The following is a 25,238-nucleotide window of genomic DNA, read 5'->3' as shown; positions in this document are numbered from 1 at the left end:
TATTGCTTAATTATATTTGTCGTGCTGTACTGTGTATTGAAACAGCATGGTACTTAAATGTACATTGCAAGGTTAATATATTAATATAAATCAAAGTAAGTTTAATACATCAATTACCATTAAATGTGCTTGTTTATATTTTGTTTTTTTCCACCACTGCCTCTGATGTGATTACATGTTTCTTCCTAATTCAGGTATTCACGGAACATTTATGCTCTTTTTTGCCTAAACTGCGCGCTAAAATGCCCTTTTTGAAAGTAATGCGCCATGCCCTTTTGCCCTCCTGGGAAAAACACTACACCAAGGGACTATTGCAGGTGTGTTTGGGAGGGGTGCGCCCTCCATACTTAGATCGTTTTTTCACTTATCATGTCAAATGATGTTATTAGGTGTATTATTTCTCTTAAAGAAAAACAGCTATAAAGTGATTCATTGATAGCAATCAATTTTTACTTTGAGCTCTTTCCTGCATAGATATGTGAAATGGCAACTGGATTGATTTCTCAATACATCTGTTAAAACTTGATTCAATCTTTTATTGCATACTTATGAATACACCCTTCTCTGTCCTTTGCCCTAATAAAAATGCTAAAGAATTTCATTAACACAAATGTTTGCTGTTTTTCTTATATTTTCTTAAATATAAAGTGATTTTTGGCATATCATTATGTAAATACTAAAAGACTTAATGGATATATGTCAAACTTTTCATATAGGCCAGAATGGCTAGCTGCAGTTCCTGAAAAAGTACACTTACCCATACTGGAACATTTCTAGAGCTATGGGGACTGACACTCAAAATTCAAGGGCACCTGGGAGGGACTTTATGATGGCCTGTGGAAAGCAAGGTTGAGGTGTCAGGCTGCACAATTCTAGTACTTAAAAATTGCATGGCATGCTGCTTATTTATTTTAAAAAAACGTTTTTAAATGCCTTGTTTTTAGGATGACAGTTCTGACGAGGAAGAACAGGGGAGTGATAGTGATGATGATGATGATGATGGCGAGGACTTAATGCTGAGTGATTCAGTTGACAATATTGCTATAGGTACTAATGCAAAAGAACCAGCTGTTGTGGACGAATATGAACAGGATTCTTCAGATGAAGAGGTATTCAATGTGAATGCATTGATTCTATGAAACAATTGTCATGTTTTTAATCAGAATGCATATGAAAAATAGCTAGTTTTTTAATATACCCCATCAAAGTTTTAAGTGTAAAATTCCCTCGATAGAAGGGCATTTGCCCTCTTCCCCAAGGAGTGAGAATATTCCCTGATTTAAAGAACATGGTCAGACTTACATTCTCCATGCATTGCTCAAGCAACACATGTATAAACAATTGAACTGTTAAACTACTTTGCTTCAAAAGAGAGGTGATACATGTTAAATAAACAACTCTTGTTAAAAATACAATCTTTCTTACTTTTTTATCTTTGTGTGTAGGACATTCGCAACACAGTAGGCAACATCCCAATGGAGTGGTACAAGAACTACAAACACATCGGCTATGACATAGAGGGGAGGAAACTCATCAAACCCGAGCATGGAGACAATCTTGATGACTTCCTAAACAAGGCAGATGATCCTAACTACTGGTAGGAATTATTGGGTATTGGTTATGCAAAGGTTCAAATAAAACAAATCCCATAAACCATACACTGGTCTACAGAACTTTTGGATTTTGCTCATATTCTCAGTTTGCTTTGGTTATGAACGTTCAGGTCTGTTTGGTAAAAGCGCCATGTCTATGTTTGCTTATTATTGGTTAAGCCAAGGTTGACCTTAGCACAAGCCCAATAAATGTCAAACTTACATGAAAAAGGCAATAATAATTGAAGCTTTAAAAAAATACTTAATTTATTTAAAGTGGAATAAACCCTTTTGAATTTCTCTGATTTCAAATGCTGATTATCAATAAATGAACATATATTTGTAACATCAGGTCAGTAGAGGTATTTTGCCTCATTGAAAATAATTTTAACATTTTTATGCCCCTGAAGGAGGGCATATAGTGATCGCACTGTCCATCCGTCTGTCTGTCTGTCACACTTTGCATTTAGGTTTCAAAAAATGCTCATAACTTCTATTTCGCTTCGGATGTAACCTTCATATTTGGTGTGCATGTGTATATAGACAAGACCTTTGCATACGCACACAAATTTTGACCACTTTGACCTTGATCTTAAACCCCTATAGGATCCGCGATAATGTTTCAAAATCTGCGTTTAGGTTTAGAAAAAAGCTCATAACTTCTATGTCGCTTCAGATGTAACCTTCATATTTGGTATGCATGTGTATATGGACAAGGCCTTTCAATACGCATACAAATTTTGACCCCTTTGACCTTGAACTAAGGGTACGCATTTTCCCAATCTGTGTTTAGGTTTCTAAAACTGAACATAACTTCTATCAAAGCATTTTGGAGGGCATATGTCATCCTATGGAGACAGCTCTTGTTTGTAAATGTATGACAAATCCTTTTTAATTGTCATTTTGCCAAACTGTTAACGGCATATGTGAGCAAAAAGTTGACTGGACAGAACATATGGCTAAATGGGATTTTCATTCAATACAGAATTGGTACTCTTTTTAAACTACCAAATAGATTGCTGCAAGTTGTAATTTTTGGTGCCTTGTCCCATGTCAGGCGTACAGTGCACAACAGGCTGACAGGACAGAACATTGTGCTGAGTGAGGAGGATGTACAGCTGGTACAGAACCTGCTGGGTAAGACCCACCCCACCCAGTCCACCGAGGAACAGTATGCGGTATGTGGTCTCACAGGACTCTTTATTTTAATTCTTTAGTGCTGGAACCGAATTGTGAAGGCCTTTGCAAACAGTTTGGATCCAGATGAGACGCCACAAAACGTGGCATCTCATCAGTATTCAAACTGTTGCTATTCTTATAGTATTCTTTGAAAAAAAATATTTAAAAATGCTAATTTTAGAAATTCAGCAGACGCCATTTTAGGAGACAAAAAATGTCCCAGCATGCAAAGGGTTAACATCAGCCTTGCAGTAACAAGGCTCTCATCTTTGAACATTACGGTATTTTACAAACGTCCTTCAGACATCTTCAATTGTATATGAGTGCTTCATGTCCAGAAATACAGATATCACAATTTTTTAAAAATTTGAACTTATTTATTTATAATACTAAATATATGTGCAAACCTTGCCCCAGAATTATGCTTTGGCACAGGACGTCAGCCAGCACTTGAGCAGGGAACTTGGTAGATTGATCATCCTGCCTTGTTTTAAGCTCACCTGAGCACAACGTGCTCATGGTGAGCTTTTGTGATCGCCTTTTGTCTGTCGTGCTTCGTCAACATTTTGCCTTGTGAACACTCTAGAGGCCACATTTATTGTCTGATCTTCATTAAATTTGGTCAGAACATTTGTCCCATTGATACCTTAACTGAGTTCGAAACTGGGTCCATACTAGGTCACTAGGTCAAAAAAAAGAAAAACCTTGTGAACAATGTAGAAGTTACATTTGATGCCCAATCTTCATGTAACTTTGTCAAAATGTTTGTCTAAATTATATGTTTGTTGAGTTCAAAAATGGTCTGGTCCGTTGAAAAACATGGCCGCCAGGGGGCGGGGCAGTATTCCTTATATGGCTATAAAGAAACCTTTTGAACACTCTAGAAGTCACAATTTTTGCCCAATCATCATGAAACTTGGTCAAAACATTGGTTGTATTGATATCTTCGACGAGTTCGAAAATGGTCCAGATCGGGGAAAAAACATGGCCACCAGGGAGCGGGGCAGTTTTCCTTATATGGCTATAGTAAAAACTTGTTAACACTCTAGAGGCCACATTGAGTGTCCAATCTTCATGAAATTTGGTCAGAAGATTGGTCTCAATGATATCTTGGATGAGTTCAAAAATGGTTACGTTTGCTTGAAAAACATGGCTGCCAAGGGGCGGGGCATTTTTCTATATATGGCTATAGTAAAACCTTGTGAACACTCTAAAGGCCACATTTATTGTCTAATCTTCATGAAATTTGTTGAGAAGATTGGTCTCAATGATATCTTGGATGAGTTCAAAAATGGTAACGTTTGCTTGAAAAACATGTCTGCCAAGGGGCGGGGCATTTTTTGTTATATGGCTATATATGGCTAGAGTAAAATCTTGAGTCCACATTTATTTTCCGATCTTCATGAAACTTGGCAGAAGATTCATCCCAATAATATCTTGGACAAGTTAAAAAAATGATGCCCGTTGGTTGAAAAACATGGCCGCCAGGGGGCGTGGCATTTTTCCTTATATGGCTATAGTAAAACCTTGTTAACACTCTAGAGGCCACATTTATTTTCCGATCTTCATGAAACTTGGTCAGAAGATTTGTCCTAATGATATCTTGGATGAGTTCGAAAATGGTTTGTTGCTTAAAAAACATGGCCACCAGGGGGCGGGGCATTTTTCCTAAAATGGCTATATAATGCTTTGTAAAACCTTGTTAACAATCTAGAGGCCACATTTATTGTCCGATCATCATGAAACTTGGTCAGATGATTTGTCCCAATGATATCTTGGATGAGTTCGAAAATGGTTCCGGTTGGTGGAAAAACATGGCGGCCAAGGGGGCGTGGCATTTTCCCTTATATAGCTATAGTTAAACCTTGTTAACACTCTAGAAGCCGTATTTATTGTACATTCATCATGAAACTTAGTCAGAAGATTTGTCCCAATGATATTTTGGACAAGTTCGAAAATGGTTTCAGTTGCTTGAAAAACATGGCCACCAGTGGGCGGGGCATTTTTCCTTATATGGACTTATGAATCTTCATGAAACTTTGTCAGTATATTTGTTTAAATGATATCTTGGATGTGTATGAAAATGGTTCTGGTCTGTTGAAAAAGGTGGCTGCCAGGGTGTTCACTAGTCATGAAAGTTGGTAAGAACATTTTGTTCTAATGACATATTGGGCTGCACAGAACAGGTCAGTTCCTTTGAATCTCAGGTGAGCAACTTTGGGCCTTTCAGGCCCTCTTGTAATTTGTTATTGATAAATGCATTTTTATGCCACTGGTAGGGTGGCATATAGCAGTTAGACTGTCTGTCGTGCATTCCAATTCCCGGACTGTTTTTCAAAATGCTTCAAGATATTGACAAGATAGTAAGTGTGACTTGACCTACATGACTTACAGATGAATTGTGAGTTTTGTTCTGGTCTATTGATTTTTGGCGTAGTTATGGGCTTTGGACTTTACCTACATGACCTATAGATGAAGTGTGAGTTGCTTTCTGGTCCATTGAATTTTGGCAAAGTTAGGCCACGGCTTTTATATTTCTTGGTTTACAAAACCGCCGACCCTAATTTTTGGAAAAAGGGAAAAAAAATAAAATCGGAAAATCGTCTTTTTTTTAAATATTTTATTCCCGACCGCACTGCAAAACGAGCGAAACGAGAAAAAAAAACGATTCGGTTTGAGTACGGTTGCGAATAAAATCAAGTAAGTACAATCAACGATTGGTTCACATATATTGCAGAGATCGGGATATTTTTCAATGTGACACATTATGTACCAGTCCTTTTATGGGCACTTCTCAAAATTTATTTCGGGTAAAAATTACAGACAATAAGAAAATCAGCGTCAGTAAAATGTCGACCCCATCAAAATTTATTTCCGAGTCTGTGACGCAACTATATTGTTTAACATGTTAATTATATTAAACAAACCCGATATTATAGTAGATAAAAAAGTATTTGATAATTAGTATAAATAATCCAATAAAACACTGCCATTATTTACGATATATGTGTTTAGGAATTTTGTAAACACGTCCGCCATAGTTTATAGGAACTGTACAGAAAGTTTGGAAATCGGAACAAATCGGTATATCTCGGAAAATCATTGATAAATGTATTTGTCGTTTCAATGCTTAGGGCCGAGTAATTTCGGCAAATCGGAACTCAACTTGCGTAAAACACTAGCTCAATTAACCATTAAACTCCGCCTCCGTTCTCGGCAAAAGATTCGAAGGCGGAGCTATGCACGTGCTTTTATTAAATTGGAGGATTGCAATTGAGAAACAAACACACGATTGGTTCGGCATGTTGATTGCTAGACAAAGGAAGCCAATTTTTTCGGCGCGAAATTTGTCGCTTTATTGCTTCCGACAGAAAGCGGCTTTCCTTTGATGACGTCAAACTGTCAATTCACACAGACTGCACATTTTCGGAAGACTTTAACTGACTCCTTGTTTACAATTCCGGTAAAAAAAACACTTGCTAACATTAAACTTTGGATTAAATTATCAAAATAAAGCAAAAGCGAAGTTGACAAATATGATTAAATTAATTCGCATCAGTTCAAATAAGACGTTTTGCGTTGTAAATCAACGAGTTTTCATGACAACAATAACTTTGACAAACATTACCGCGACGACGCATGGATCGATCTACCTCGATTTTTTTTCATGTACGATCTCATAAGTCGAGTAAGAGCAAACACATACCGGGTAATTTGTGTATGAGTAGTTTATCTTATATAAGATTTATGCAACGGGCATTGCATTGCGTAATGAAGCGCATCGAATTATGGAAATGAAGGGCAGTTTTTCGTTTTAATAGGAGAAGAACGCATGTCATGTAATGGAGTGTTTAAAATTGCCTGATGTTACAAAAGGTGCTTTTATGACTCATTTCATTTGAAGATATAGATGTGTTTCATTGCATAATTTGATTTTTTGTCTCTGTGTTAAGGTTATAAAAGATATGTTGTCTTTGTTCTGATGTTATTAGTATTAACTTTTTTTTCCGATGTTTTTTTTTTTTTTTCGACCGCCCGATGGACCATTTTCAAAATAATTTTTGTAAACCAATAAAAAAAAAGTCGTGGCCTTATGGGTGTTGTACTTAGAATGTTGTACTTAGAAGTTTTCTCAATAGTAAGTGTTTTAAGGAGTTTTTTACGCAAGGCTTTCAGATATAGCGCTGATTTTCGGTATGTGAGTCTTCCTACGTGACATATGGAGCATGACTTTTGCTCTGGTCAACTGACCTTTGGCGAAGTTGGACAAAACAATTTTTTCTAGAAAAGTTGCTGTGCAACTTCAAAGCTCAGCAGGGGGCATGTATTTAACAAACGCAGGACTTGTTATTTTTTTCTCTTATGCTTACTGTTATTATTGATATATAAAATTCACACATTTTAACTCTTATGAAAAACTTATAACGAAAAAAGTTGTAATAACAAAATAGAAACTTGTAATAACATATATGCACATCTTGGTGATTGTTGAGCTCTACAACTTATCTGGAAAATCACAACAGGTCTGAACACATTGACTGTCAAGTTTTCACAATGAATGACTGTACATAGGCTCTATGCTTACAATAAATCACAGATACATGACATGTGGCTTTACAGGTTTGAGACAAAAGTGTTGTGTAATGATCATCATTATCTCTGTCCCATTGAAGTTAGTCCAAATAGTTCCTTTCTTTATTATTTTTTAAGAAGATTTTGATATTCAAGCACATGGTTACACCAGATTTGGATGTTCACCCACATGGTTACACCAGATTTGGATATTCAAGCACATGGTTACACCAGATTTTGATATGCATGCACATTGTTACACCAGATTTGGATATTCAAGCATGTGGTTACACCAGATTTGGATATTCAAGCACATGGTTTCACCAGATTTGGATATTCAAGCAAATTGTTGCACCAGATTTAAATATTCAAGCACATGGTTACACTAGATTTGGATATTCAAGCACAAGGTTTACACCGGCTTTGGATATTCAGGCTTAGTGGCACACCTGGTTTGGAAATTAAGGCACTTTAGAAGGACTGTGCCAAAAGGGCCTGGGGAAAATTCTGAAGACTGTTTGCTCCTTGTAAACACAAAGGTCTTGCTGTGAAAATTATTGGGTATTTTTACAGCCTCATAGATTGTGTTGGTGGGCTGGTTCACAAATGATCAGGTATTTATCATGAGCTATTATACAGTTTGTGTGTTCCCATAGGCATTAAGCACATGCCATTTAACACTGTGTTCCCATTATGCTTTTATCAAATGCCAGTTGTCACAGTCTGTGTTTTTTGCCTTTATGCTTTTATCAAATGCCATTTTACCCAGTGTTTTCCCATTATGCGTTTATCAAATGCCATTTTACACAGTGTTTTCCCATTATGCGTTTATCAAATGCCATTTTACCCAGTGTTTTCCCTTTATGCGTTTATCAAATGCCATTTTACCCAGTCTGTGTTTTCCCATTACAGCCGTGGGTGGACTGGTTCTCCAGCGAGGTGATGATCCACCCACTGTCCAACCGACCTGAACACAAGAGGAGCTTCATTCCCTCCAAGTGGGAGAAGCTTAAGGTCAGTAAACCACATGTTTCCAGCATAATAATGACTAACAAGTTTTTTTCATAATTATAATAACGAAGTAAAGGGGGCTATAGTGGAATCCCCTGTCTGTCTGTTGACACCAACCTGTCAGAAGAAGGTCTCTGTCACTTTGTACTACATGAATTACATCCTTCCATAGGTGCCATTTATATCATCGTAGATTAAAGTTAAAAAATGTATTCCCAGCTTCAACTTAGACATTCCATACCATCATGTTGCTTAAACTTTTCTGACTCAGAAGCAAAGTGGAAATGGCTACAATGTATGTGCAAACAGCATTAAACCAGAACAGCCTGCGAGTACAGGTTTTTTTTCCTTCTTTGTGACCCGCTGAAAAACGGCCCTTTCCCCTCAGCAGGTAAATTTACCCCTAGATTTCATTTCGCCAAAATTTTTTTTTTTTACTTTTAATACATAAGTTAACCTGATCTTTGTGACCCACTGAAAAACGGCACTTTCCCCTCAGATTTTTTTTCCCCTCAGCAGGTAAATTTTCCCCCAGATTTTATTTCGCCATTTTTTTTTTTTTTAACTTTTAATACATAAGTTAACCTGATCTAGTGTAGAAAATAGAACATATTGCATAATTAAATTATCTGTTGCCTTGAATTTGTTTTAAAAAAGAGTAAAATATGTTAAATTGATTATTTAAGACTTTCCTTATTTTCCCCCAAATCTGGCATTTTGCGTGATTTCTCCCTCAAAATCCGGCATTTTGCGAGATTTTTTTCCCCTCTAAAAAGGCCAAGCCTTTTCCCCAATATCAGATAAAAAAACCTGTGAGTATCTCGCAGTCTGTTCAGGTTTAATGCTGTTTGCTACTCATCAGTATCTTAGGGTTGGAAATGAAGCCTTTCAAACTTGAATATATTAAGAAAGAACATGAATTTAATTTGATTTCCTAAAGGACTTCAAATTGGTCAAAGTGGGTTTCTGAACAATAAAGGGATATCACAACATGCAGCACAGAATTCATTTATTATACCCCCACAAACGAAGTTTAAGGGGGTATAAAGGAGTGAGCTTGTCGGTCTGTCGGTTGGTCCGTATTAAGTGTCCGCTCTCTAGTTCAAGTAGTTTTCATCCGATCTTCACCAAACTTGGTCAGATGTATCTAGATGATGTCTAGCTCAAGTTCGAATATGGGTCATGCCGGGTTAAAAACTAGGTCATGGGGTCACTTAGTGCGTTTTAAACATTGAGCATGGTGTCCGCTCTCTAATTCAAGTAGTCTTCATCCGATCTTCTCCACACTTGGTCAAAAGTTGTGTCTAGATGATGTGTAGGTCAAGTTCAAACATGGGCCATGCCGGGTGAAAAACTACATGGGGTCATTTAGTGCGTTTTAAACATTGAGCATGGTGTCCGCTGATTTTTGTGAAGACAACATGCAAAATATTATGTGTCAATGCGGCATGTGGGGGTATTCGTCACGTCTGTGACAAAGCTCTAGTTGGCCATTGTTGTGACAAATTCTGGTAATATAGTGCGATATTTTTGTTCAGAACACATAATTAAACTAGAAATGGCGCGGCAGAGGCCGACGCGTATCCCCACGCCGCATGTTTGACCCAGGGGCGCCCCAGGGTTGGTAATGGGGCCATGCATAGTTGAGATTGACCATATTGTCATAAGAGAAGTTCAGTATCAATAAAAAGTGAATCTGTGTAGAAATGAAGAAATTATAGTAAAAGGGAATTTTGGGTGGGCGTGGCCTATGTGGGCGGGGCGCCCCAGGGTTGGTAATGGGGCCATGCATAGCTGAGATTGACCATATTGTCATAAAAGAAGTTCAGTATCAATTTGAAGTGAATAGGTGTAGAAATTATAGTAAAATGCAATTTTGGGTGGGACTGGCCTATGTGGGCGGGGCGCCCCAGGGTTGGTAATGGGGCCATGCATAGTTGAGATTGACCGTATTGTCATAAGAGAGGTTCAGTATCAATTTGAAGACAATCGGTGTAGAAATGAAGAAATTATAGTAAAATAACCTAAAAAAATGAGTAAAATCTCTGGCCCGGCCCCACCCCAACCCCCATAACTTTTGACCCAGGGGTCAGATCAAAATTCCAAATAGTGCAGGGTCGCTCATATGCTCATAGCTACCATGTGTGTAAGTTTCAAGGGTCTAGTGCTTATAGTGTAGGAGGAGATAGTGGCCAGGACGGACGGACAGACAGACAGACGGACAACCGGACAGACGGCGGAGATAACCACAATATCGCCACGCTTTTCAAAAATCGTGGAGATAACAATTTCATAACGTTTCCAACTTTTCTCAAGAACAAAATAACCTGAACATTTGCTGTCTTACTTAACAATTTATTTTGTCTTGATATTCAAACCTGCTGTCTGTGTCTAAAGGTGGGTCAGATGGTTCACGCACTGAAGATGGGATGGATGAAGCCATCGAAGACACAGGAAGAGCAGGAGAAAGAAGAAGAGGAGCAGGATGACAAGTTCTACATGATCTGGAACGAGGATGAGGAAGTGAGTACCGAATTTTACCTGTGTTTTCTGATTCCCTCAGTAGTTGGCCTTTTGGATAACGTCTTGATAGGCTTAAATATTTGTTGTGTATGTTTTTGGTGGCTTATTTGGTATTGTCACCTTACATTAAAGTGAATTGATGAAAATGCTAATTTTCTATCGCACAATGTCTGCTTTGCTACAAGGATATTGCAATTGATTATGAAACAAAAGCAAACTTTTCTCAAGTATCTGAACTTTTTAGATCAGTTTTAAGATATCCTTTTAAATGACTCACATGCTAGTTCAGACTTCTATGTGGAGATAAAGATGGTAAAGAACATATGTTTGTTGCGGCTATTATATCAAAATACCTGTTTATTCAGTACATAGTATCCCTGCCAGAAAGTACTGACCTTAAACAAATACATTCCCTTTAACTATTCCTTGTCACATCCTGTATTCAGACATGCCATTTATATCCCACATTGTACACTGAGTATTAATCCGTCATATCTGCTTAAACTTTCTGTATGAGATGCAACAGTGTCGCACTTAAACCTTTAAATGTAACCAACTTTTCAGACAGAGATCAGCAAACGGTACCGGCAGCACATACCTGCCCCCAAGACTAGTCTACCTGGCCACGCTGAGAGCTACAATCCTCCACCGGAGTATCTCTTCACAAAGGAGGAGGTAAGCTTTCAACTCCTGAGTACTCTTCACATAGGATGAGGTTAGCTTTCAACTCCTTAGTACTCTTCACATAGGATGAGGTAAGCTTTCAACTCCTTAGTACTCTTCACATAGGATGAGGTTAGCTTTCAACTCCTTAGTACTCTTCACATAGGATGAGGTTAGCTTTCAACTCCTTAGTACTCTTCACAAAAGAGGAGGTAAGCTTTCAACTCCAATACTCTTCACAAAGGAGGAGGTAAGCTTTCAATTCCTAAGTACTCTTCACAAAGGAGGAGGTAAGCTTTCAACTCCTAAGTACTCTTCATACAAGGAGGAGGTGAGGAGAAAGCTTTCAACTCCTAAGTAATCTTCATAAAGGAGGATGTAAGCTTTCAACTCCTGAGTACTCTTCGCAAAGGAGGGAGTAAGCTTACAACTCTTTAGTTATGCTCCCCCAAAATTGTTTGGGGGGAGCATATAGTCTCCGCTTCGTCTGTCTGTCCATGTGTCCGTCCATCCGTGCACAATTTTTTTCCGGGCTATTTCTCAGCAACTAATGACCGGAATTCAATTAAACTTTATGGGAAGCTTCACCAAGAGGAGATGTGCATATTATCAGCCGGTTCTTGTCGGATGATTTTTATGTCCCCCACTATAGAAGTGGGGGACATATTGTTTTTGCCCTGTCTGTTGGTTGGTCTGTTGGTTGGTTGGTTGGTTTGCGCCAACTTAAACATTTGCAATAACTTTTACAATATTGAAGATAGCAACTTGATATTTGGCATGTATATATATCTCATGGAGCTGCACATTTTGAGTGGTGAAAGGTCAAGGTCATCCTTTAAGGTCAAAGGTCAAATATATGGGTCAAAATCGCTCATTTAATGTACACTTTTGCAGTATTTCAATTTCAAGATAGCAACTTGATATTTGGCATGCATGTGTATCTCATGGAGCTGCACATTTTGAGTGGTGAAAGGTCAAGGTCATCCTTCAAGGTCAGAGGTCAAAATTATGTGGACAAAATCGCTCATTTTATGAGTCCTTTTGCAATATTGAATATAGCAACTTGATATTTGGCATGCATGTGTATCTCATGGAGCTGCACATTTTGAGTGGTGAAAGGTCAAGGTCAAGGTCATCCTTTAAGGTCAGAGGTCAAATATATGTGGCCCAAATCGCTTATTTTATGAATAATTTTGCAATATTGAAGATAGCAACTTGATATTTGGCATGCATGTGTATCTCATGGAGCTGCACATTTTGAGTGGTGAAAGGTCAAGGTCATCCTTCAAGATCAAATATATGGGTCAAAATTGCTCATGTAATGTCACTTCTGCAATATTGAAGCTAGCAATTTTATATTTGAAATGCATGTGTATCTCATGGAGCTGCACATTTTGAGTGGTGAAGGGTTAAGTTCAAGGTCATCCTTCAAGGTCAAACGTCATATAGGGGGACATTGTGTTTCACAAACACATCTTGTTCACAGAGATATGGCCCTTTGAAATTTTCCATTAACTGTACATATAGTGCAATTCTTGTCCGGGCTATTTCTCAGCAACTATTGACCTGAATTCAATGAAACTTTATGGGAAACTTCACTTCCAAGAGGACATGTGCATATTATCAGCCGGTTCTTGTTGCATGATTTTTCACAGACTTATGGCCCTTTGAAATTTTCCATTAACTGTACATATAGTGCAATTCTTGTCCGGGCAATTTCTCAGCAACTAATGACTGGAATTCAATGAAACTTTATGGGAAGCTTCACTACCAAGAGGAGATTTGCATATTATCAGCGGGTTCTGGTCGGATGATTTTTCACAGAGTTATGGCCATTTGAAATTTTCCATTGTACATATAGTGCAATTCTTGTCCGAGCTATTGCTCAGCAACTTATTACAGGAATTCAATGAAACTTTATGGGAAGCTTCACTACCAACAGGAAATGTGCATATTATCAGCCGGTTATGGTCGGAGAGTTATGGCCCTTTGAAATTTTCTACAAGCTGTACATATAGTGCAATTCTTGTCCGGGCTATTTCTCCCCAACTACTGACTGGAATACAATGAAGCTTTATGGGAAGCTTAACTACCTTGAGGAGATGCAAATGTTATTTGTGGGTTCTGGTTAGATGATTTATTTAGAGAGTTATGGCCCTTTGAAATTTTTAAGTTGCTAAATCATCCATCGTATTATTTTGTCCAAAGTTATGCCCCTTTAGACGTTTCCTTTTATTTGAATATGACTTGACTTGACTTGATCCTGAGTTTATTTGTCATCTGCTGCCAGGATTAGTCCCAGTAGCTGGGGTAGGCAGCAGGCGGCCAGAGCGTCTAACCCCTGATTTCCACGCTCCTCTGTTCTGTGGGTCTGTGTTCCCCATGCCACAGGTGTGCAGGTCATCCCTGACACAGTCAGACCACGATTTTCTTGGTCTTCCTCTACCTCTAGCACCAGGAATGGCCATCTTCATGATAGGGTTGATGCAAGAAGTGGCACGTTCGACATGCCCATACCACCTCAGACGTCTGGCTCTAAGTGATGCAGTGACTTCTGGTATCCCTAGTTTACCATACAGCGTGTCAGTGTCGACTCCGTCGTCAGGTTTGACGCTGCAGATCCAGCGGGCCATTGCTCTGTCGTTTCTACAAAGTCGTTGTAGATCAGAAGCGGATGGTGCCCACGCTTCACTACCATGTAACATGGCAGACCGGACACAAGCATTGAACACTTTGCCACGGGTTTTAAGGAAAACATGCTTCGACGTCAGTATTGGTAGTAGCTTCTTAAACTTTCCCCAGGCAGTGCAGCATTTGGTGATGATGGCGCGTTCGCAGCCTCCCCCATAACATAGCGTGTCACCCAGATAGCAGAAGCTGACCTCAACATCCAGCAGTGAGCCGTCGACAACCACCTGGGTAACTGGTCTTCCATCAATTGGACGTGCCTGGTCCAGGCATCTCGGACATACATAGTCCGGGATGCTGGTGATCCTTCCCTTGATGCCACTGCACTTTTTGTGTACCCACAGTTTGCACTGGGTGCACTCAATGGAGTTCACTCCCACTCCACTCCTACATACCGCACAGGTATGAATATATCGCGCAATATTGTGACAAAAAAAAACTTTGGGGAGCATCACCTGTCTGAGATGGTTTCTTGTTTGTCTTTGTTGATTAAGGAAGAGGAAAGCTTTCCATTTGTATACAGATGAATGGGTGATAAAAAGGTTACATTGTCAATAAGCTTATATCAGTTATGATTGGTAAGCCAACGGCAATTAAATTTTTACGTTAAGACAAATGTAAGCTACTAGTTAAATATTCTTAGCTTACTTGTGAGGCTAGATTGAAACTGTCTTTTAATAAAATCAAGCAAGCCACATTTTGATTGTGTTGTGTAGGAGCAAAAATGGCGAGACCAGGAGCCGGAACAGCGAAGGATGAACTTCATGCCTCAGAAGTTTAGCAACCTGCGTACTGTGCCGGGCTACAGCAACTTCATTCGCGAAAGATTTGAACGCTGTCTTGACCTGTACCTGTGTCCACGACAGAGAAAGACAAGGGTAACTTCTTAGTTGTAGCATATTGGTTCTAGCTTGATCATGAAAAAAGATTATATAATAAAGATGTGTTGCTTAAAGCTGAATTAAAAATAACCAAAATACGTTTATTGGTACTTTGTAAGCCATACTGATTAGACAGGAGGTGAAACTAATATTAAGGATGTGATGGGCTTCCCCAATGCGTTCAAAACTTTTTGTAGTACAGAGTTCATACAAAGGTCAGTTTTCTCAGAAAGCATAGGGAGTCCACCACAAATTGAAGACAAAATAGGCAGTCAGGCTAATTGGAATGCTCATCCCAATTAGAGATAAATCTCTTAACCTCCTGATTTTAAGGTGGAAACCATGTCCATTTTACCATTTTGAACAATCTGCACATCATGTTGAGAAATAAAAAAGTTTCAATTCAGAAGTGTTATTTATAGACACGAAACGTCTCAACATGTCCATAAATTGTGACAGGTTTCCTGCATAATTATATTCATCGTTTGAAGCTGTATACATATATATTTTAACCCAATATTGAAGTCAAACTGATGCATGTTATTGTCATATTTATTTCTAGGGTGGGATACATTTATAGTCTCTTAGAAAGTTATATTTAATTAAAGACCTTTCTTACTATATTCATGTTTGTAAGGCTTTATCTCCAAACCTTAGATTCTGATGAGCATCAAACAGCATAAAACCTGAACTGACTGCGAGTTACTCACAGGCTGTTCTGGTTTTATGCTGTTTGCACATAAATATTTTCACTTGGCTTCTAAGTGGGAAAGACTTAAATCCCTATATTCTTCTGTTATAGATGAATGTGGACCCAGAGGATTTGATACCAAGGCTGCCCAAACCTAAAGATTTACAGCCATTCCCCACCACTCAGTCTCTGGTAGGAATCTGTCCCTCTCAGGGCCTGATAATTGCTTTTTAAATTGTGTTGAACAATCCATGTAACATCTGTAAAATGCCATGCATCAAAGAAACATTGTATGTTATGATTTTGAATCAGATGACATCTTCCTGAAAGTGTAAGATGAACAATTACATTACCAAAGCTTTGCTCAGACTCATCGAACCAAGACTGGTGGCATGTACCAAATTGTGAAATAAATAATCTTGCTTATGTTAATCTCTTGGGAGAAGGCAATGGTGTAAGTCTGTCTATTTAAAACTGATGATCTGAGCAAACCTGGTTCATTAGCTACCAGTGCATGACTGACCTTTACACAGATGTTCCAAATTTTAAACTGTTTGTTATATTACCATGGTTAAAGTTTGGGGACAACTTTCTCTTTCTTTACTTCCATTTAATCAGAGGTGAATGTTGAAATCTGCAGACTGGTGAATACTTTGCTGATATAAGACAGTGTGATTGTGGATTATAAATCAGTGTGTAATAATTTACCAGTGTAATCATTTACCTATGGTTATCTTTTAAGATTCTAAGCCCAGGTGCTTGTTTTTACGGTTTCAGTATCAGGGACTACCGAATCTCCTATTGGCACACTAAAAGGTTTTGGAAAGAGCTATTTGATACATAAAAGATATGATTCATTAATTTTTACTTTAAATGCTCTGTACACATAAAAACACTAATCCTGTTTGCATTAAGTTTCGATATCTGACTACAGGTCTACTTGGGCCACACAGACATGGTCCGCTGCATCTCTGTGGACCCGTCCGGTCAGTGGCTGGTCAGTGGGTCAGATGACTGCTCTGTCCGTGTGTGGGAAGTGTCCACTGGGCGCTGCATGAAGACACTCACAGTGAAGGAGAAGGTCAAGGGCATTGCATGGAACCCCAACCCAGCTGTGTGCCTGTTAGCAATAGTGTGGTGAGTAACCCAGCTGTGTGCCTGGTAGCAATAGTGTGGTGAGTCGCAACCCAGCTGTGTGCCTGGTAGCTATAGTGTGGTGAGTCGCAAAGCTGTGTGCCTGGTAGCAATAGTGTGGTGAGTCGCAACCCAGCTGTGTGCCTGGTAGCAATAGTGTGGTGAGTCGCAACCCAGCTGTGTGCCTGGTAGCAATAGTGTGGTGAGTCGCAACCCAGCTGTGTGCCTGGTAGCAATAGTGTGGTGAGTCAACCCAGCTGTGTGCCTGGTAGCAATAGTGTGGTGAGTCCCAACCCAGCTGATTGCCTGGTAGCAATAGTGTGTTGAGTCAACCCAGCTGTGTGCCTGGTAGCAATAGTGTGGGAGCTGTGTGCCTGGTAGCAATAGTGTGGTGAGTCAACCCAGCTGTGTGCCTGGTAGCAATAGTGTGGTGATTCAACCCAGCTGTGTGCCTGGTAGCAATAGTGTGGTGAGCCGCCTGGTAGCAATAGTGTGCCACAGTGGTGAGTCGCAAAGCTGTGTGCCTGGTAGCAATAGTGTGTTGAGTCAACCCAGCTGTGTGCCTGGTAGCAATAGTGTGGTGAGTCAACCCAGCTGTGTGCCTGGTAGCAATAGTGTGGTGAGTCGCAAAGCTGTGTGCCTGGTAGCAATAGTGTGGTGAGTCGCAAAGCTGTGTGCCTGGTAGCAATAGTGTGGTGAGTCAACCCAGCTGTGTGCCTGGTAGCAATAGTGTGGTGAGTCAACCCAGCTGTGTGCCTGGTAGCAATAGTGTGGTGAGTCGCAACCCAGCTGTGTGCCTGGTAGCAATAGTGTGGTGAGTCAACCCAGCTGTGTGCCTGGTAGCTATAGTTTGGTGAGTCGCAAACCCAGCTGTGTGCCTGGTAGCTATAGTGTGGTGAGTCGCAAAGCTGTGTGCCTGGTAGCTATAGTTTGGTGAGTCGCAAACCCAGCTGTGTGCCTGGTAGCAATAGTGTGGTGAGTCGCAAAGCTGTGTGCCTGGTAGCAATAGTGTGGTGAGTCCCAAAGCTGTGTGCCTGGTAGCAATAGTGTGGTGAGTCAACCCAGCTGTGTGCCTGGTAGCTATAGTGTGGTGAGTCGCAAACCCAGCTGTGTGCCTGGTAGCAATAGTGTGGTGAGTCGCAAAGCTGTGTGCCTGGTAGCAATAGTGTGGTGAGTCCCAAAGCTGTGTGCCTGGTAGTAATAGTGTGGTGAGTCAACCCAGCTGTGTGCCTGGTAGCAATAGTGTGGTGAGTTAACCCAGCTGTGTGCCTGGTAGCAATAGTGTGGTGAGTCCCAAAGTTGTGTGCCTGGTAGCAATAGTGTGGTGAGTCGCAAAGCTGTGTGCCTGGTAGCAATAGTGTGTTGAGTCAATCCAGCTGATTGCCTGGTAGCAATAGTGTGGTGAGTCCCAAAGCTGATTGGTACTTTGAATTTGTTGAAATGCAAATAACTTTAACCCTTTCCCTCTCAGAAGCAAAGTGACAATGGCTATGTGCAAACAGCATAAAACCAGATCAGCCTGCGAGTAACTCGCAGACTGTTCAGGTCTTATGCTGTTTGCTTCTCTTCAGTATCTAAGGGTTATATTTCAATGTTACTTTCTAAGGGCCCTTCCAGTTAAGCATATATCTCACCCCAGGACGGCAAAATAAAGAAATTCTGTTGGGGATGGGTTTCTTCATATTTTGCTTCTGAAGGGGGGTGTTATAACTTATATTTTACTTCTGTTGGGCGGCATCATGTCTATTTTGCTTCTAACCCTATTTGCCAACTTTAAATGGACTACATTACAGCTCACGCGAAACCAACAAAGTCAGCGGCTATCCCGCGGAGGAATACGGACAAAACCCCTCCCGGATAAAAACCCTCCCGTCATTTTCATAGGGGGCGGACGAAAACCCTCCCATGAATAAACATGGGCGGACAAAAACCCTCCCATGAAAAAAACGGGGGAGGACAAAAACCCTCCCATGAAAAAACGGGGGCAGACAAAAACCATCCCGTAAAAGAAATTTAACACTGACAAATGTAATTGTTTCACTTAGTGTTGCATTCATTAATCCAACAAAATTACCCATTGTGTGTTTTGTGTATTGTGTTTTCAGGGGTGTAAAATTGAAAGAAAATGTGTATCCATTAACTGTAAACATACCGCAATTGAATGCAATACGATTAAGTGCAACGTTTAATCGCGTCATAGCTCATTAATGCAAAAAAACGTGCTTTCCGGGAAGTTTCTGAAACCTTTGCGAAAATAAAAGTAAAAATCTGTTAACAACTAACAATTCGTTAGCATGTAAATAATTTGTCTTATTTACTTATTGAATTTATCTTTGACTGTAACGTTTTCAATTGCATTGTTGCAGACAATTTATAAAGCATACTGTTTTGTCAAATATGTCAATGATTCGGTTATTTAGGCCCACTAATCAGCTAATCATAACAATGAACTAGTTAATGGCATACAATAATATATATCAAAATAGCAAATCGTGAATCCGCATCTGCGGACAAAAACCCTCCCGTTAAAGCAATTAAACACCGACAAATGTAATTGCTTCACACATTGTTGCATTCATTAATCCGCAAAATTTACTCAAAATAGCAAACTGCGAATCTTCAACTACTTTTAGTTTTTAATAAGTTTAATCACAGAATCAATAAAAAGCAATTAAACGCCGACAAATGTATTTGCTTCACACATAATTGACGTCAAATGGGTGTAAAATAACAGCATTTCAATTCAGAATTAGTCAATATATAATGTTATGTTACCTACTGAAGTGAAGTCACTTTTACAAAAAATAAATATCTCGGAAAACCGACAACAAAATACAAATGTCGGAAACAACATTCGGAAATGACCGATTTCGGATTAAAAATTCATAAATAATCGTTGGTACTTGAATTCGTGGCTCAGATTTCACGGGATGGTTTTTGTCCGGTCCCGTATTTTCATAGGAGGGTTTTTGTCCTTCCCCGTTTTTTTCATGGGTGGGTTTTTGTCCGTCCCCGTTTATTCATGGGAGGGTTTTCGTCCGGTCCCTATAAAACTGACGGGAGGGTTTTTATCCGGGAGGGTTTTTGTCCGGCATTCTCCCGCGGACGGATTCTTTTGCTTTCGAAATTTCTCCGCATCCACAACGAGTATTCACTCCGCATCATGCCGAGGCACTCGGCAATTATTCGCGGAGTGACGCCACGTCTGTTTCTGCCTCGGCATCGATCCGCCGAATCACGCCGCGTTTTAACACGCGGCGATTCGCCGAGAAGAAATATTTACCAATATTGATTGTATACTATAACAAATGTTAAATAATTTTCAAATTAACCAATGCAAGAATTTCAAATTAACGAATATAAGAAACAGATACAGATGATACCCGATATTTTTATTTCTACGCGATTGTTTAACATTTCGTTGGCTTCTATGCATACTTCATACAATTACAATAGGATGTCATCTGTCAAAACAATGATTTTGTAGGTCAGTAACCATATTGAAGAAATTTACACAGTTTAATCTCGGAAACGAGACTTGCTTTAAACATGGAATAAATCGATATCTATTTGCATAAGAGTTGCTAAAATACACAGACGACACAAATATAAATAATGTTGACAATCTGAATAAAATCAAATGTTGGTTTATTTTTAAAATGATTACTTTCACTTCGTCCCGATTTCCAGAAAAAGACTTGTACATGTGCGTCTAAATGTAAATTTACACATGGCTTAAGGCGATGTATGCGTGTGCAGTGGGAATACCGCCGTCCCGATTGGGCTGCGATTTAATAAAATAGTAGCGTGTAAACTTGATTTGATGGAAAAAAGCAATCTTTTTTCTTTACAATTTCTTGAGCAATGTTGAACGGAATATGCTTTTGAAAATGGAAGCCGTGATCATTCGGAATTATCGTTATTTTAAATGTTTCAAACATAGTTTTTTACACTTGACATTAGGCGGTGATCTTTTGATTTTGGTGGCATTCTGTTTCATTTCGGACCCATGCAATTTTTATGCCCCCCTTCGAAGAAGATGGGGTATATTGCTTTGCTCATGTCGGTCGGTCTGTCGGTATGTCGGTCTGTCGGTCCGTCCACCAGGTGGTTGTCAGACGATAACTCAAGAACGCTTGGGCCTAGGATCATGAAACTCCATAGGTACATTGATCATGACTCGCAGATGACCCCTATTGATTTTGAGGTCACTAGGTCAAAGGTCAAGGTCACGGTGACCAGAAATAGTAAAATGGTTTTTGAATGATAACTCAAGAACGCATACGCCTAGGATCATGAAACTTCATGGGTAGATTGATCATGACTTGCAGATGACCCCTATTGATTTTGAGGTCACTAGGTCAAAGGTCAAGGTCAAGGTGACCCGAAATAGTAAAATGGTTTCGGGATGATAACTCAAGAACGCATACGCCTAGGATCATGAAACTTCATGGGTAGATTGATCATGACTCGCAGATGACCCCTATTGATTTTGAGGTCACTAGGTTAAAGGTCAAGGTCACGGTGACCCGAAGTAGTAAAATGGTTTTCGGATGATAACTCAAGAAGGCATACGCCTAGGATCATGAAACTTCATAGGTAGATTGATCATGACTTGCAGATGACCCCTATTGATTTTGAGGTCACAAGGTCAAAGGTCAAGGTCACGGTGACCCGAAATAGTAAAATGATTTTCGGATGATAACTCAAGAACGCTTTTGCCTAGGATCATGACACTTCATAGGTACATTGATCGTGACTCACAGATGACCCCTATTGATGTTCAGGTCACTAGGTCAAAGGTCAAGGTCACAGTGACAAAAATCGTATTTACACAATGGCTGCCACTACAACGGACAGCCCCTATGGGGGGCATGCATGTTTTACAAACAGCCCTTGTTCAGATCACAATCTCTGTGCTTTATTACTCGAACTTGTTAGTTACTGACCACACGTGCTACTGAATATAACCATCCGGACTGTGTATTATGGCCCATGCAAGTGGCTCCGACCCGTGTTCATGTTAGATAAGCACGTGCACTATTTAAGAAATAGAAAACCTCACTGAGGGCCCTATGGCAGAATAGTGACCAGCCAGGAAGCCCCAAATAGTAGAATAGTGACCAGCCAGGCTGCGCCAAATAGTATATGTACCGAAGGTTGTTCATTGGGCGTTGCAGAGGAATTTTAACTGTCTACGACATTTGTGTGCAGTCAGTATACAATACAACAAGACTATTGCCAAGCAATATATGTCCACTACCGGATCCACCATTGTCAGATATATTTTTTCTATATTTGCCATAGCAACCAGAATTGTTGACGTAGGAACAAAATGAAATGTCGTGCATAATGTCCATATTGCCATCTATCCATGTTTAAAGTTTCATGAAAAAATATAAAGAACTTTTAAAGTTATCGCAGGATCCAGAAAAGTGTGACAGACTCACAGACTGACGGACAGAGCGCAAACCATAAGTCTTAATTGTTTCAATAATGAAGGAACTGAAACAGCGAAACGGTAACGATACAGCGTGTTTGAATTATTTTTTATTAAGAGGAAATGTCAATGCCAAGTAATTCGCAAGATATCCCGGTAATTTAGTAACAACGAAACTTTTAATGGAAATTAAAATTAATGATCTCAATGTTGTACCCGCTATGAAATGTTTATTTACAAATAAATACACCCACGCTAATTTTCTCGCGCTTTTTATCAGGACAAAGAAATTCATTTAATCCACGTGCACTATGTATGTGTGGCTAGAATTTGTAACCGAAAATAGATGTACACGATGCGTGCAAACCGTGTCAGGTGATTTACGCATGTTGCAATACAACTGTCCTGATTGGGCGCTTATTTCATCAAATCTTTAAATGGAAACATATGCCGAAATTAATTTGATACTTTCAAAAATTGCGAACGTTTGTGTTTATAATATTCTTGAGCACTCTTATCGTCATTATTAACCAGAATTTGCTTTTAAAATGGAAATCGGGCATATGCGGGATTATCGAGTAATGTATAAAGACGGGAGAAGTTGCATGTATGCGATTGAGACAGTTGAAACGTATGTATCGGGGAATCGAGAGACTCGGGTAAAATACGATATTACAATCGGCTATGAGTTCTCCATGGCTTCTAACTGTTAATTGCATAATCAAACACGCAATTGTCACTCCTTCAGGTGCGGTATCCTACAGTTAGGTGCGAACACGGTTTTGTTTTATACGCGCCGTTTAAAAAGACAGACAAAACCTGTCACGGGCATGGGTGTGAAAAACATGTTGAAATTTGAAAACAACAATGCTAACAATCCCATATTGTTCTACAGACAAATTAATTTTATTTTTCGGGGAGGGGATTGGCTTTAATTGTTTATGTCCGAACGTGGTTAATATACAGTAAATAAACAATATGATTCGGAACTTGTAATCAGTTTCTATCCAAGGTAAATTATAGTTAATAAAATTGTTCGCCGAGTGACTCGGCGTCGTATCACCAACAATTTCCTCGGCGTTAATACTGCACTACAACTGCTTTTAAAATCAAAACGGAAGTGACATAAGCTTCAAAAACAACACCATTTTCCTAGATGTCATTGAAGTAGTTGGCATGTCGGACCGAAAGTGGTCAATTTTATTTGATAAAAAATTTATTTAATAAATATGCAATCTGCTAAAATACAACATGATTTTAAGAAGAGGACAGAATAATCAGAACCCCAACGAAAAATTTCTTTGCAAACTTTATATTTTGGGCTATTGAAATTCGCATTATTAAAAAAAACTTCCAAAGGGGGTCCAAATAGCAGAAAAAAATATTCTAAAGGGAGTTCTTTTTTTTGTAAAATTAACTTCTGAAGGGGTTTGTTCATTTTGAAAGTGCCTTCCTGGGGGTGGGACATATGTTTTACTGGAATAGCCCTAAGGGACTACAAATGCGTCAAAATAGGTATCTAAGTGGTAAAGGGTTAACTGGAAATTCTCAAGGTGTGTAAGTCAAAATCTCCAGCTTGGAGAATGTAATTTATTTGAAATCCCTAGCTGAATTGTCATTGGGTTGTAGTTTGTTTCAGATTAAATTCAAATTACCTGAATTGGAAATTCTCAATGTTGTTCAATCAAGAGGTTGTAGAATGGAATTAATTTAAATCTCAAGCTTAGATGTTGTTTGATATTTGAAATTCAAATAACCTGAAATAGAAATTCTCAAATTTTTTGGTTTAGTTCATATATGCAGTTTGTAGAATAGAATTCATTCTTTTAGCTCAGTAGCTTTCTGCATAATTGACACTTGTAAAAATATGCTATATCATAGAACCCCAGCCCTGTTTGCTTCATAGCCTTGGTGTGGTGGGTGGGGAAATCGGGTTCATCTTATCAGAGATCTAAAGACGGGTTTACCTATATTAAAAGAAACATGTTGGATGAGTATGTTCCTGAAATAAAGAATACTCAGGACATGATAGACTGACTAACAATAAGTAGTCTTAGATGGTGGTACCTATGCTTTGCAAAAACTGGGTGAGATGTTGATTGTCATGTTAATGAAATTTACTTGCAATCCTTTGTAAATCATTTTACATGAATTACTTAACTTTATTGCAGGGAGAAAACAGTGGTGTTGTTGAACCCTGGTGTGGGGGACAAACTTCAGCTCTCCAACACAGATAACATGCTGGCTTCACAGACACAGGCCGAGTCTTCTGCAGGTAGGACATTCTGGGATTTGGGGTAACTAGGCCATAGTATGGGCCACTGACCTTCGTGCACTGGTATGCTGATGTCTTGGAATGATGATTTTTGTATACGGATGTAAGGATATAACTTATAATTGTGATATATACTGATATGCAAGCAATATGTTAAATAAATTAAATTAATTATGATATACCAGTGAGCGCTGAGGTCATGTTTTCCAAAACGTATTGGATTTAGATAAGCTGTTCTTTGTTTTGTGCATCAAAAAGTAGTTTTTGTTCAGCAACAAAGAGATCAACCTTTTTACAAGCATCATAATTAGAGCTTATACTGTATACAAATATTTTGCTAATGAAGGTTTTACTCTCTATATGGTGATTAGATTCCAAGGTTGCTGTGTCGTGGAGTGTATGTGAGGGCAGTGAACACGACCAGGGGTACCGACTGAAGCTGACACATGCACATGTGAGATCATTTATCTGTCCTGTATGGATGCTCTATTGAGGAAATTCAAAAACTTCTTTAAAAAAATAAAAAATATATATGAAGTTATGCTGTCCTACACTTATACAGTTATACTTCAGTGAAAATATTAACATA

The 25,238-nt window shown here is 39.1% G+C and overlaps 1 protein-coding gene across 1 annotated transcript in view; it reads left to right on the top strand.

Moving 5' to 3' along the window:
- The window catches only part of LOC127834538 (ribosome biogenesis protein bop1-B-like), a 48,023-nt gene that overhangs the window by 5,602 nt on the left and 17,183 nt on the right, over positions 1 to 25,238 (top strand). The window contains exons 3-13 of the mRNA XM_052360443.1: positions 945 to 1,109; positions 1,446 to 1,597; positions 2,650 to 2,770; positions 8,256 to 8,357; positions 10,752 to 10,877; positions 11,442 to 11,552; positions 14,945 to 15,106; positions 15,912 to 15,992; positions 16,735 to 16,937; positions 24,546 to 24,649; positions 25,021 to 25,103. Coding sequence (XP_052216403.1) covers positions 945 to 1,109; positions 1,446 to 1,597; positions 2,650 to 2,770; positions 8,256 to 8,357; positions 10,752 to 10,877; positions 11,442 to 11,552; positions 14,945 to 15,106; positions 15,912 to 15,992; positions 16,735 to 16,937; positions 24,546 to 24,649; positions 25,021 to 25,103 — 1,410 coding nt within the window. The remainder of the gene's footprint in view (positions 1 to 944; positions 1,110 to 1,445; positions 1,598 to 2,649; positions 2,771 to 8,255; positions 8,358 to 10,751; positions 10,878 to 11,441; positions 11,553 to 14,944; positions 15,107 to 15,911; positions 15,993 to 16,734; positions 16,938 to 24,545; positions 24,650 to 25,020; positions 25,104 to 25,238) is intronic.

The sequence above is a fragment of the Dreissena polymorpha genome, chromosome 6, assembly GCF_020536995.1.
Source record: "Dreissena polymorpha isolate Duluth1 chromosome 6, UMN_Dpol_1.0, whole genome shotgun sequence".
Taxonomy (NCBI): domain Eukaryota; kingdom Metazoa; phylum Mollusca; class Bivalvia; order Myida; family Dreissenidae; genus Dreissena; species Dreissena polymorpha.
Note: the sequence above shows the minus strand (reverse complement) of the source record. Positions and strands in the feature narration are given on the sequence as shown.